The sequence below is a fragment of the Octopus bimaculoides genome, chromosome 11, assembly GCF_046866305.1.
Source record: "Octopus bimaculoides isolate indiv1 chromosome 11, ASM4686630v1, whole genome shotgun sequence".
Lineage (NCBI taxonomy): Eukaryota > Metazoa > Mollusca > Cephalopoda > Octopoda > Octopodidae > Octopus > Octopus bimaculoides.
Genome location: NC_142938.1, coordinates 16,600,478 through 16,614,545, shown reverse-complemented (window position 1 = coordinate 16,614,545; position 14,068 = coordinate 16,600,478). Strand labels below are relative to the sequence as shown.

General features: G+C 34.7%; 1 protein-coding gene across 3 annotated transcripts in view; it reads left to right on the top strand.

The window, feature by feature from the left end:
- LOC106873113 (cyclin-dependent kinase-like 4) overlaps positions 1 to 12,391 on the top strand; it is a 60,172-nt gene extending 47,781 nt beyond the window's left edge. For 2 of the 3 annotated variants that reach the window (XM_089359529.1, XM_089359528.1), the window contains exons 8-10: positions 1,373 to 1,546; positions 3,795 to 3,842; positions 10,648 to 12,391. In XM_089359529.1, coding sequence (XP_089215655.1) covers positions 1,373 to 1,546; positions 3,795 to 3,842; positions 10,648 to 10,764 — 339 coding nt within the window. In that variant the 3' untranslated portion in view covers positions 10,765 to 12,391. The remainder of the gene's footprint in view (positions 1 to 1,372; positions 1,547 to 3,794; positions 3,843 to 10,647) is intronic. The other variant, XM_089359530.1, reaches the window with a different exon arrangement.
- Positions 12,392 to 14,068: the final 1,677 nt, after the last annotated feature.

Below are 14,068 nucleotides of genomic sequence, written 5' to 3'. Positions count from 1 at the left end.
TTTTCATATTGTATTTGTAGCACATAAAAATTATACATAGAGCATACATATAGATTGGTCACAGTCTCTGAGCCTAATTTCATAGATACAGTGTAAACAAGAGCATTCAGAGAGCGCAAACTTCCACCAAGGCAATACAAACGTCCTCTTAGCGATTAGCCGGAGATGATTTTTAAAATGAGAATATCTGGAATAAACTCAACTGCTCTCACACACGAGAATACTAAAAATAAACATGACTACTGTCAAAAATTAAGGGGGAAAAAATCAAAAAATAATCCAGAATCCTTGTCTAGTACCGGATTGATCCCAAAATCTCATCAGTTCGTGCCAGTCATGAGGTGCCAACTGAAGTGTTTTGCTCAAGAACACAATGCATTGCCTGGTCCAAGAATCAAAACCACAATCTTATGATTATGAGTCCAACACCATGTGCCTCCAGTACAATGTAAATAAAGCATCTCTTGTTCCACGTTGTCACCTGAGTTTCTTCTTGGTGAATGTCACAGCAGTTTGATAGTCTGTGTATGGATATTTTCATAGTTGGCTCAACAAAATTTAAAGAATGGTCCAGAACTTCACAACTATATATATATATATATCTATATATATATGTGTGTGTGTGTGGAGAATTACCCCTGAAGGATTGAGGCAAACCTATCATTTACCTATATATATATATATATATATATATTTATATATATATATATATATATATATATATATGGATAATTTATCCTGATCACGCTATTTATAGCATTATCACGCGTTTGAGAAATAAATTTATTTCTGTATCTTATATATATATATATATATATATATATATATATATATGCCTAAACTAACATAGGTGGCTAACCCATGAAATATTAAATATGCCCCTCATAATATCCATTGCATTTTGATAACCCAAAGTATTTCACATGTACAATTGGGAATCTCAGTCAGGTAGCATTTTCCTGTAACCCCTTTCTATTGCACCAAACACCCAATTCCCTTTAGGAATTTCCTGGAAACAAACTTCACTAGTTTTTATGTAGGTAATATGAAACTACAATATTTTACATGTTCAGCTGGTGCTAATTTATGTAATAATAGTCTTATTTTTTTCATTGTCTGTCCACGACTTGAAACTGTGATTAACACCTACATGGGTGATGTTTTTAATTCATGTATTTATGAAAATATGGGATTTCATTGTCATCGTTTTCATTACAATTTACTTTCACTTTTTACAACACTAAACTGCATATTAACCCTGTCTAAAAGGAAAATGGCTGAAAAAACCCCAAAAAGAATTACTAATTTTTTATTAACACATTATTTCAATTATTTAAATTTTATATCTGTTCCGTTTTTGTGTTATTTAAAGAGTTGTCTTGCAATGGATCCAGTGCAGCGACTGACATGTGCTGAACTCTTAGAACATCATTATATGGCCTATTGTCGAGATATTTTTGAACGAGGAACAGATTTTGATCAAAGGCGGAAGGAGATCAATGAGAAGTTGAAGCAAAAAAACATATCACGCATCAAACCAGTTCCAGTAAGTTCAACATCACTGTCATCACCATCATCACAGTCATCATCATTATCATTATCATCATCATCATCTTTTCCGTCATTATTATATTCTTTTACTTGTTTCAGTCATTTGACTGTGGCCATGCTGGAGCACCGCCTTTAGTCGAGCAAATCGACGCCAGGACTTATTCTTTGTAAGCCTAGTACTTATTCTATCAGTCTCTTTTGCCGAACTGCTAAGTTACGGGGACGTAAACACACCAGCATTGGTTGTCAAGCAATGTTGGGGGGGACAAACATATACACACACATACATATATATATATATATATATATATATATATATATATATATATATATATATATACACACATATATATATACATATATACGACGGGCTTCTTTCAGTTTCCATCTACCAAATCCACTCACAAGGCTTTGGTCGACCCGAGGCTATAGTAGAAGACACTTGCCCAAGGTGCCATGCAGTGGGACTGAACCCGGAACCATGTGGCTGGTAAGCAAGCTACTTACCACACAGCCACTCCTATGCCTGATCATTTTTATCCAATAATTATGATTGTTTTATAATCATCGTAACCTCCACCACCATCATCATCACTATCATCATAATCACCATTAACATTTATATCATCATTTTTATATCATCATTATCATCGTTTTATAATCACCATTACTTCCACTACTACCATCACCATCACCACTATCATCACCATCCTTTTACATGCTATATTTTCATTGCTGGTATAGGTTTGATGGGTCTTCTGTGGAACGATTTTCACTGCTTGTCTCAATCATCTGTTATCTCGCCTGGAAAGCCCAGCATCCTCATATTTAATCACATCTTTCTATGTCCTCCTTCATTCATATCCTCCGATGAATATCTGACAGTGAATGCATATAGGTGCTCGTCTTGCTAGAAACAGCAGCTAAATCTTACTTGAATAACAACCAACTTTTCTTTTAAGGAAGGAAGACTACATTGGATGTATTCGTGAATGTATGAATCACCAGGATGATTAAAGGTATGGTAAAAAGAGGAGGAGGAGAGATGAATGGAAGTTTCTGGAAAATCTTGTTCTAAACTTCAGCATATATATGCTGAAGTTTATAGCGTATATATGCTGAAGAAAATAAAACAAGTGAAATGGGAGATACTGTCTGGTGCCTAAACTCTCATCTTCAAACTCTTGCATGAGACTCTTACCACAACAGAGAGACTCTTACCACAACAGAGAGACTCTTACCACAACAGATACAAAACTCCATCATTGAAATGTAGATAAGAAAGACAACTTCACATTTTAAACTTGAGACAAGCCTTGCATATTTTTCTGTTCCACATACAGATTGCATGTAATAGTGACCAAAATTTCTTTCTTTCTGGTTACTACAGTTTCAGAATATTCACCATACTGCTAATTATATCACCAAGGTAATTAAATCATTTAGGTAATTAAAGCTATCATCTATTTCTAAGGAACCATCTAAGCATTTGAGAGATTCTATTCCCTGTGTTCTATTCATGCCTATTATCCCTGTGCATCTTCCACATATGAAGTGTATCTTCTCCATTAGCCTACCTCTTATCCTTCTACACCTCTTGTATGCCTGTAGGCTTACACAGGGTACACTCTATGGAGTTTCTACCTACTTTTCTGCATATTGAGTATAGCCATGTCCCTGATGGTAACACGGTCTTGTATTCCTACTTACTATAACTTTAGTCTTTGTTAAGTTTACTTTTCCAGGTTTTACTTCCAAGTTGGGAATTTTTTGTCTAAATCTTTCATTGATTCAACTATAAGAACTAAATAATCAGTATACAGGAGTACCAATGGACAGCCATTCTTAGACTCCTCTGTTGTAGCCTGCATGACGTAGGTGAACAGAAGTGGGCTGAATACTGTGTCTTGGTGGATGCCCACTTGCATGCTAAATCTGCCCTTATAATCATTGCTGACTCTCAGTTTGTTAACTTTACTATCAGCCCCTACTATATGTGCTTTTCTCCATACCACTATCACCACAGCCACCACCACCTCCACTGTCACAACAACAAACAACAATGACTCTACTGAATTCACTTTCCCAACAACACTCCCCAATCACTCTCACCTTCCCCATCACTCCCAACTGCACTAATCATTACTAATCAATTACATCAACCACTACGACTATTACTACAACAAAAACTACTACTACCTTTACTACCGCTTCTAATTATTTATTGCTTATGCTCCCTACAGAGACAGTGGCAAGATCAATCCAGCAGGCGCGCTAGCTATGGAGATGTGGTAGGTATACTGTGATGTTAGTGGATAGCACTTGTGGTGGTGGTGATGGTGGTGGTGGTGGAATCATATATACTGGTGCTAGGAGCAGAGGTACTGGTATGTTAAGTTGGTCAGTGTGGCTAACAATATTGTGTAGTCCTTATATATATATATATATATATATATATATTTATTTATTTATTTATTTATTTATTTATATATTATTGTGTCTGGGGAGAGTCATTCTCTTTTAGTGCCTTAACACACTCACTGGTTCAATTTCCACTCATTCACTTATTTATTTCCTCTAAAATGTTTGTTGCATTTTGCAACCTTTTCAATAGTTGTTGACTCTGTCTGTTATCAGAGGTGCGTTCTTTTTGTTTGTTCGCTTGTGCACATGTGTGTGCATCACTGTGCATGTGTATACACATATGTATGTATGTATGTGCATGCATGTATGTGTATGCAAATATATATGTATGCATGTGAGTACATTTGTATGTATGTATGTATGTATGTATTCTGCATATACATGTGTTTGCGTGTTCATGTTTATGTGTTTGTATGTGTGTATGTGTGTGTATGAAGTGTGTGTGTGTATGGTAATGTGTTTTATATATATATATATATATATATATATACATACATATTGATTGGTATTTTGGGGCAATTATAGTCCCTGTCAATATATATGCATACAATCATGTGCTTTGACTACAGTATTAGAGCATTTTAGCTCTTATTTCTAGCAATGTAGGCGTTTCTAACACCCTAGTCATATTTCGTGACAATTATAGTTTTCCTTTTTGGTAAAACATAGCATACTGCTGTCTATATTAATTTTATGTGTGTGTGTGTGGTGTGTATGATGTATGTATATGTATGTGCATATAAATGTCATCATCATAATCATCATCAGAGCTTTTTGTCCAGATTCCAAGCGGGTATGTTTTGGATGGATCATCGTGGTTTGAAGTGGCTATTAGTCAGAGTCATTGCCATCCTAGACAAATTGGTGAATGATGTTCCACTGTCATGTTCTATTTTGGAATGATTTCTTTAGCTGGACACCCTTTCTAACATCAACCACTATACAGAGTGTACTGGGTGCATTCTATCATAGCATCAATACTAGAAACATTGTCATGTTCTCAACAGAACATGACTGAAGTGTCCTCTTGACTCTATGTCTCTGTTCATTCATAAACCCCTTTAGTGAGTGTACTGGATACATTTTATTGAGGCAGTGGCATTAATGAGGTTTCCTTGTATTCTGCAAGATAAAAGAGACTGCACTGCTCCATGTTGTCTCTATTCAAGGCAATGAAATCATCTGAAGGAAAAGCAATTGATGAGATGACGGAAAAAGCTGTACTGTGAGGTGGCGGGGAACAGGGTAATTTGAGTGACAATGTGGAAAATGAAGGAGACAATACTATAAGGATTAATGGAAAATAATAGAAATGGGAGGGAGTAAAGAGAGAGGTAGTAATGGCAGAAGGTAAAGGGAGAGAGGCACTGATGACAGTTTCATGTTTGCTGGTAAGGTAGTGTGAGTAATGGTTAATCATAGAATTGGTTGGTGATGGCTAGGAGTATAGAAGGATTATGATAGCTGTCACTAGAGAGAGATTGAATGATGAATAATCTTGATGGCAAAAGCTAGAGAGTGCCAGATGTCAATAAAAGTATTACAGGATTATAAATGGAGGGATGTATCGGATACAAAAAATTCCTCGTTACTTGGGCATCGTGCAGGGAGAGAGAGAGATGCATGAAGTGATATAGGATGATGGTATGGGAAATTGAATATGGACTGGTCCAGTGTTTTCACTCATTACACAAGTGGCAGGATACAGTGAATAGGGAGGAAAAGAGAAAGTAAAGATTATTTAAAAGGCAAAACAGGTGGCACAAGGAAGATAGCTGGGACATAATGGGCAAACGACTTAGATGCAGATATAATAGCTACGCCTGCCACCATCACCATCTCCATTTTAACATATGCTTCATCATACTTGCACGAGTGGTCAGGTTTTCTCAAGCACTGTGTGTCACCAATCATCACAGTCTTTAATCATTTCCTCTGTGAGATGCAACATTTTGAGATCAGTTTTCACCATTTTGTCCCAGGTTTTTCTGAGTTTCCCTCTTCCACAGGCTCCATTCACTTTGAGCACTTAGCTTCTTTATATACCTCTCATCTTTCATACACATCACATGCTCATACCAGCACAGCCTTCTCTGTTGCACACCACATATGATTCATTTTTATATTGTTTTTCTCTTAAATCATTTGTATTTTGCCAATCATTATACATCCAGTGAAGCATGCTCACCTCATCTCTTTCTAAACTTTGCACATCCTTCGCATTCAAGACCCATAATTAACTACCATACAGCATAGTACTTCAAACAGAAACCTTATCAAATCTATCCTTCACTTGGAGGAAACCCTTTATCACCAGCAGAAATCATAACTCCTTGAACTATGTATCAGCCCAATCTTATTCTAGCTATTATGTTTGCAGAACATCCACTCCCATTACTTACTTGGTCAACTAGATAACTAGGAAACATTGTCAAAAGCTTTCTCTTGGAACAATAACTGCCAAATATAGGGGCTTGATGCTATCTAATTACTTCACCTGCAGTTGCCTCCCTATGAAGATGATGAAAGTCATTACTATTGCTGGTACAAAATTCAAACTGCATTTAATCTAGGTTAATACTCTTCCTAATCAATTCACCGACAACTCTTTCCTGTAACTTTCTTTACCTGGCTCAACAATTCGATGCCCTTGCCATAGCCTCTCTCTCCTGTGCATCACCTTCACCAAAAGAACAGTTGATGATAATACTACTACAATGGTGATTGAGTCTCAATCTTATCTGTGTTACTGTTTCAAGGGACTCGCACATGTCCTACTCTGCTTGATATTTCAATCATTTCAACGACTATCCTTGATGGATCAACTCCCTTCCCTGTTTTCATATTCTTAATTGCTCTATTTACCATACTGCTGTCCAACTTGGTCTCAGGTTCAGCTAATCCCTCAATTGGGTCCACTTTGGATAGACTCTCTCTCTCATCCTTGAATATACCTCATTCAAAGGTATCTCATAGCAACTTCTTTCTTTTGGGCATTGGTAAGTGCAAGTGTACCACTATCATTCTGAATACAGCTTTCCTAATGATCTTTCAACATAATCTATTTGTGGTATACTGCACCTGAAGCCAGAATCCTTCACACTTCGTATCATCACAATGTAGAACATTAGTAAATGTCTCACTTTTGGTTTCTCCCATTGCTAAGTAAACCTGACTCTAGTTTCTCTTCTTTTTATTTGATTTTGCTCTTTGCTGCTCCCCCACTCTACTAGTTTTCTTCCAGAGAACTCTGCCATCCCCTTCTCCACATCACCCTCTTTTTGACAGGGAAGTTACTCTAACCACAAATCTTCTCTTTCTCTCTCCCTCATACACACACACACACACACACACAAATACATAAAGATAGGAAGAAGGGTAATTAGAGATAAAGGTATCAATATATTGATTGTACAAGTATTTACATCCACTGCTTAAAGTTATCAGCCAATTAATGCTATCTAGAAGTTTTCATCTCAAAGTGGCAACAATAAACGACTTCCACCATGCACACACACACACACACACACACACACACACATATATATATATATATATACTGAGGGTGATAAATTGAATATTAATTTCAATTTAAAACCAGTGGTCTAGCATATAAAAAAAATCTGATAATTCAGAAAAATTGTATTACTTGCATATAAGAAGGGATGACCACTAGGTGGTCATCTAATATGCTAGAAAGAGGTCATCAACGACCCAACCACAAAAGAAAAATCATGTTCTTCAGAAAAAATTTTTCTTTTGTGGTTGGGTCGTTGATGATCTCTTTCTCGCATATTGGATGACCACCTAGTGGTCATCCCTTCTTATACGCATGTATATATATATATATATACAATATACAATATCTTTATATATATCTTTATATATCTTATTTCTATTTTCATTCTCTTATTTCCCTCTATATTTGTTATCTTTTCCTCAATAATTCGAACTCAAATATTTTCTCACACCATCTCTGATGAAGGGATATCCATAATATCCCAGAAACAGCTGTAAGACTATTTCCTTATAAATGTCCTGAAAACTCCTCTCAGCCTTGGGTTTGTTATCTCATTCGGTCTAATATATATAGTATATAACCATCATCATCATCATCATCTAACATCCACTTTTCCATGCTTGCATGTATCAGATGGAATTTTTGAGGCAGTCTTCTATGGCTGGAAGCCCTTCCTATTGCCAACCCTTTCCAAGTAAGGTAAAGTTTACTATGGTCAGACACGTTTTTTTTATGCAAGGCTGGATATTAACAAACTCTCATGATGTCAAGGTAAGATGCACAAGGGTATACACACACACACACACAAAGGATTTGTGTCAACCAAATCCACTGACAAGATTTTGGCTGGGTCAGGGCTATAGTAGAAGACACATGCTGAAGGTGTTGTGTAGTAGGACTGAACCTGAGACTGCATGGTCTGAAAGCAAGCTTCTCAACCATACAACTATAATATGTATGTCTTGCATATATATAATATATACAAGGTGGTCCAAAAGTCGCTAATCCTTTTCAAAATATAACAACCCTTTGGTTTATTGAATATTCACATTTTTCTTACTCTTTTACTTGTTTCAGTCATTTGACTGCAGCCATGCTGGAGCACCGCCTTTAGTCGAGTAAATCGACCCCAGGACTTATTCTTTGGAAGCCTAGTACTTATTCTATCGTTCTCTTTTGCCGAACCGCTAAGTTACGGGGACGTAAACACACCAGCATCAGTTGTCAAGCGATGTTGGGGGGACAAGCACAGACACAAACATATACACACACATACGTACATATATATATATATATACATATATACGACGGGCTTCTTTCAGTTTCCGTCTACCAAATCCACTCACAAGGCTTTGGTCGGCCTGAGGCTATAGTAGAAGACACTTGCCCAAGGTGCCATGCAGTGGGAATGAACCCGGGACCATGTGGCTGGTAAGCAAGCTACTTACCACACAGCCACTCCTGGATAACATTTTTAATTAGTTTTGAAAATTGTTCCTCCAAATGGCTATCATTTCTTTCTTGACAATGGTGAACTCTTTCTAAGGAGTATTCCATCACTATTTGTAATATTTTCTTGACTTACTCCTTCAATTTCTTATCCTTAAATTGCTAGCTGGTCCAAGATTTCTTGTGGGATACTCTTTCAGATATTCCCACAAGAAAAAAGCCTGAAGCCATAAATCAGGTGAGCATGTGGACCAATTGTATTTAGAGTTCCTTGATTTGGGCAGCATACACTAATTGTACCCAATAATCTGCTGGTCTTGGTTCCTGCACTAGATACACTTTATGTGGGAATATATTCAGCATCCTTTAAATCTTCTGTAGTAAGCTTCGAGATATGCCCAGCTGTTGGGACCACCTTCAGTATATACCCCACTGCTGGGACTATCTTCAGGTTGATGTTGGAGGCTCTTCTTCTATGCTCCCCTGTACACACTGAATGTTGTCCTGAGACCTTCCTGAATGTGGCCTTCCCAAACATGGTAAATCAATCACAACCCCTTGTTGTTCAAACAGTTGAAATATGTTGAGTAGTCTTTGTTTAGATGGTAGCTGTCCAGCCTGAAAACAACAAATGTAAGCTCTTTGGGTTTGCACAACTCACTGTTGATTTTTGTAGATAAAATTTCATTACTTTTACTTGTTGCTCAGTCATGAATTTTTCTATGTTTATTTTCCAAGAATTACATAAGAAACAGAAAAAAATGGAAAAAGTAATTGTAAAAAAATTATTATAGTTTAAAATACACCATTTCGAGCGTGGCCATTGCCAGTGCCGCCTGACTGGCCTTCGTGCCGGTGGCACGTAAAAGCACCCACTACACTCTTGGAGTGGTTGGCGGTAGGAAGGGCATCCAGCTGTAGAAACTCTGCCAAATCAGATTGGAGCCTGGTGTAGCCACTTGGTTCACCAGTCCTCAGTCAAATCGTCCAACCCATGCTAGCATGGAAAGCGGACGTTAAACGATGATGATGATGATGAAAATGGTCAAGTGATATATATATATTATATATATATATATATACATATATATATTCATATATATACATACATACATATATATATATATATATATATATATATATATATATATATATATATATATATATATATATATATATATTAAAAAATAACGTCGACCACTAACGTGGACAATTAATGCACTAGAAATAGATCACGTCTTGTGTCTATTAAGACTTAAATTGTTCTCAACATGAAATATAGCAGCATACCAGATGTGCTGGCCTCCTGATAATTAATCGATATTAATTAATATATGGTTAATTACCAGATTTTATAATATATATATAATCATCATCATCGTCGTCGTCGTCATTTAACGTCCACTTTCCATGCTAGCATGGGTTGGACAATTTGACTGAGGACTGGTAAAGTGGATGGCTGCACCAGGCTCCAATCTGATCTGGCAGAGTTTCTACAACTGGATGCCCTTCTTAACGCCAACCACTCTGAGAGTGTATATATATATATATATATGTATATGTATATATATCCAGTCAAGGCCAAAAGTTTGGAACATCAGTCTTAAAATTAGAATTTTTATATTAAATGTCCAAATATATAGATTATATATGAAATTAATTGATTAATTTACTGCATTAATAGTAATATTTTCTTCTTTCAGTTTGCCTTCAGTAATTTACCATCCATCATAACAATGCAGACTACCTCACCAGTGCCGACCAAAACCACATACCAGTCCAAGTTAAAAGGGAAATTTGATCATCTACCGAATATTTGAAGATCTTTGACACCGCTGGCCCCCACATCCCCACACTTTTTGGGAGTTTCAGACATTTTTTTTTCTTTGTCATCTTGCCATCCTACCTGTCTATCTGTCCAGCCATTTTGGAAGAGATTTTTTTCCTCTTGAATTATATTTGGTAGGGTGAGGCAGGACTGTCTTTCCCTTTTTTATTTTGTCATTAGTCCTACTTTGTTCATCATCAGTGTTTGTGTATATCACACGTCAGTGTGTGTGTGATATACAGATACCTATACATGCATATATATATATATATATATATATATATATATATATATATATATATATATATATATATATATACGTGTATGTATGTATATTTACATATATACCTACATAAACACACACTTAAACACAGATATATTTATAATGTATACACATACACACATGTATATATATACATATAGATGTAGAGGTATATGTATATAAAGGCACATGCATAAATATATATAAAATATACACATGCATACACATGAATGGTGTGTATGTACATGTGTGCATATGTGTGTATGTGTGTGTATGTACTAGTAAAACGTTCTTTAAATTTCCTTATGAGCCCTATGCATTTTCTGTGGAACAATTAAGTCTCTCAGCCAATCAATAGTTCTGGACCATCATGGTCTCATCTTCTGGATGGTGTAGGTATTGGTGATATGTGTCATAGCTGCATTCTTATAGTTATCAAGAAATACAGATTTTAATTATGCTCTGTTACAAAAAAAAGGTAAAACATAAAACAAAATAAATGCAAACATCATAAATACAACATTCATGCTCATGATTCTTGCCAAAAAGACACCAGCAAATATTAATGCTACAAATAAATACTTAGGGTGACTGAGCAAGCAATGGCAGCTTTTGTGCACTTGCTTGACTTGCTCCATATAGCAGTTAAATCTCCCTCAAATCACACAAAAGAACAACTTCAATAATATGGTCCTAGGTTCCGTACACATAGAAAAACTGGTTTTGCATGCATTTGTACACAGTTCTGGTCTCTTAGGGCTGCCTTCGAGCTAAACAATACTAGCTGAAGGAGCCAAAATATGTCGCTGAAATTGTTAAACATAACAGTAAATCTCTCAAAGCACACCCTACGGGACAAAGATTTTATAAATATGCAAAATGATGAGGTAGATAACAGCTGAATTAGCTCTGACTGTAGGTCAGCTTAATCATGTTTGGACCAGGGTTGAGCAACAACAAGAAGGACAGTAATGACTACATATAGAAATAAGACTATGAAGGTCTAGAAACTTTGATGGAGCTACTAAGTTTATTGTTCCAAATAAAATAATAAAAGTAAATATATACATATATATATATACATATATATATATATATATATATATATATATATATATATATATATATATATATATATATATATATATAAATTATCTTAATTACTAAGGAATTAACATGAACTGTATAACATTATTAAACACTATATATTGTACCAATTTAAAATAAAAACAAACAAGGCTAACACATCTCACAGGAACTGAACCACATATCTTTCGTTTTACGGTGTTTTAACTTGTTTTTTGTTACAAAGTATAATCTTGTATACCTCAATATGCATTTCAATATATATATATATATATATATATATATATATATGTATATGTATATGTATGTATGTATATATATATTTATATATGTATATATATACATATATATGCATATATATATATATTTATATATATATATATATATATATATATATATATATACATATATATATCTGTACACATACATATATATATATATATATATATATATATATATATATATATATATGTGCATACATGTATATATATATATGCATACATGTGTGTGTGTATGTATATATATATATATATATATATATATATATATATATATATAGCATATATATATATATATATAATATATATACAGAGAGAGAGGGAGAGGGATCAAGTAAATTCCATATATCACTGGGAGAAGTACTCAATATAATGAATATGGAATTAATTTATATATTTTATACAATTACAGAAACCTATTGATCTATGTTACTGATAGTTTCCAAGGTAATCAAAGCGGCTGAATATTTATTACCAGAGGTCAGTTGATTGACACAGTCTGAATTTCTCAACAAACAGATGTTTTACATTACAAAGGAAGTTGCCTTAACTTCTGTTGGTGCTTTGAGCATTGCAGAAAAAGATTTTTCCCATTTGTTTTCTAAATCTTAAACCACTGAGGTAGTTAAGTGAGATCATTTATATATATGTCCATAGTGGTTAATCTCCTTGCTAGTTGACCTGTAGACTTACATAATATTTCTTAGAATTTAAAGATTTCATTTAAAGGATTAAAAGGTACATTAAAAATTTAGACAGAAAGCTGGTAGTTATGTGGGGAGGGTGTTACTATTGACCCTGGCAATTGACTGGTATTTAATTTATCGACCATGTAGGGATAAAAGCCAAGGTTGACTTCTGCAAGATTTGAACTCAGAACATAAAGAATTAGATGAAATAACCACAAAACCATTTTTTTTTTTCAGTTGCTATACCAATTCTACCAGCTCAAATGAGGCCTGTATAATGTGCATAAGTACACCATCATCATCATCATTATTGTCCTCATCATCATCATTGCTTTAACACTTTGAGGTTGGCAATTTCTAAATCACCGTGTTCTGCACATATGGCAAGAATGACTCTGTGTCTTTTCATTTCTTGTTTTAACTTTTTATCTGCCAGAGAATATCTAAAAGAAATAAAAACCTTTTAATTGGTGATACTTAAGATTCCTCAAAAACCTCACACAACCCCTGTGTGTTTGCATTCCTGTGCATGCATGTGTGTGTGTGTGTGTGTGCACATGTATGTGTGTGTGTGTGCACATGTATGTGTGTGTGTATATATATATATATATATATATATATATATATATATATACACACACACACTTACATAAACATGGGCCAAATACAATAGTCTCATGTATAAAATAGGGCTAAACAACACATCCATCTGTTACTCTCAAGTGAAAACAACTTCACAGTTTTGGGATATTGACAACAAAAACAATAGAAAAAAAATCACTAATAACAAAAGAAGCTTTCAATTTTTTCTTTTCTAATTCTGTTTTAACCTGTTTTCAACTGTTGTTTTTTTTTTAATGAATGCAGTGCTCCAATATGGCTGCAGTCCATTGATTAAAGCAAGTAAAACATAAAAGAAAAAGAAGTAAAACCTAAAAATAATGAAGCGACTAAGAATTTTAACACACACAGATAATACAT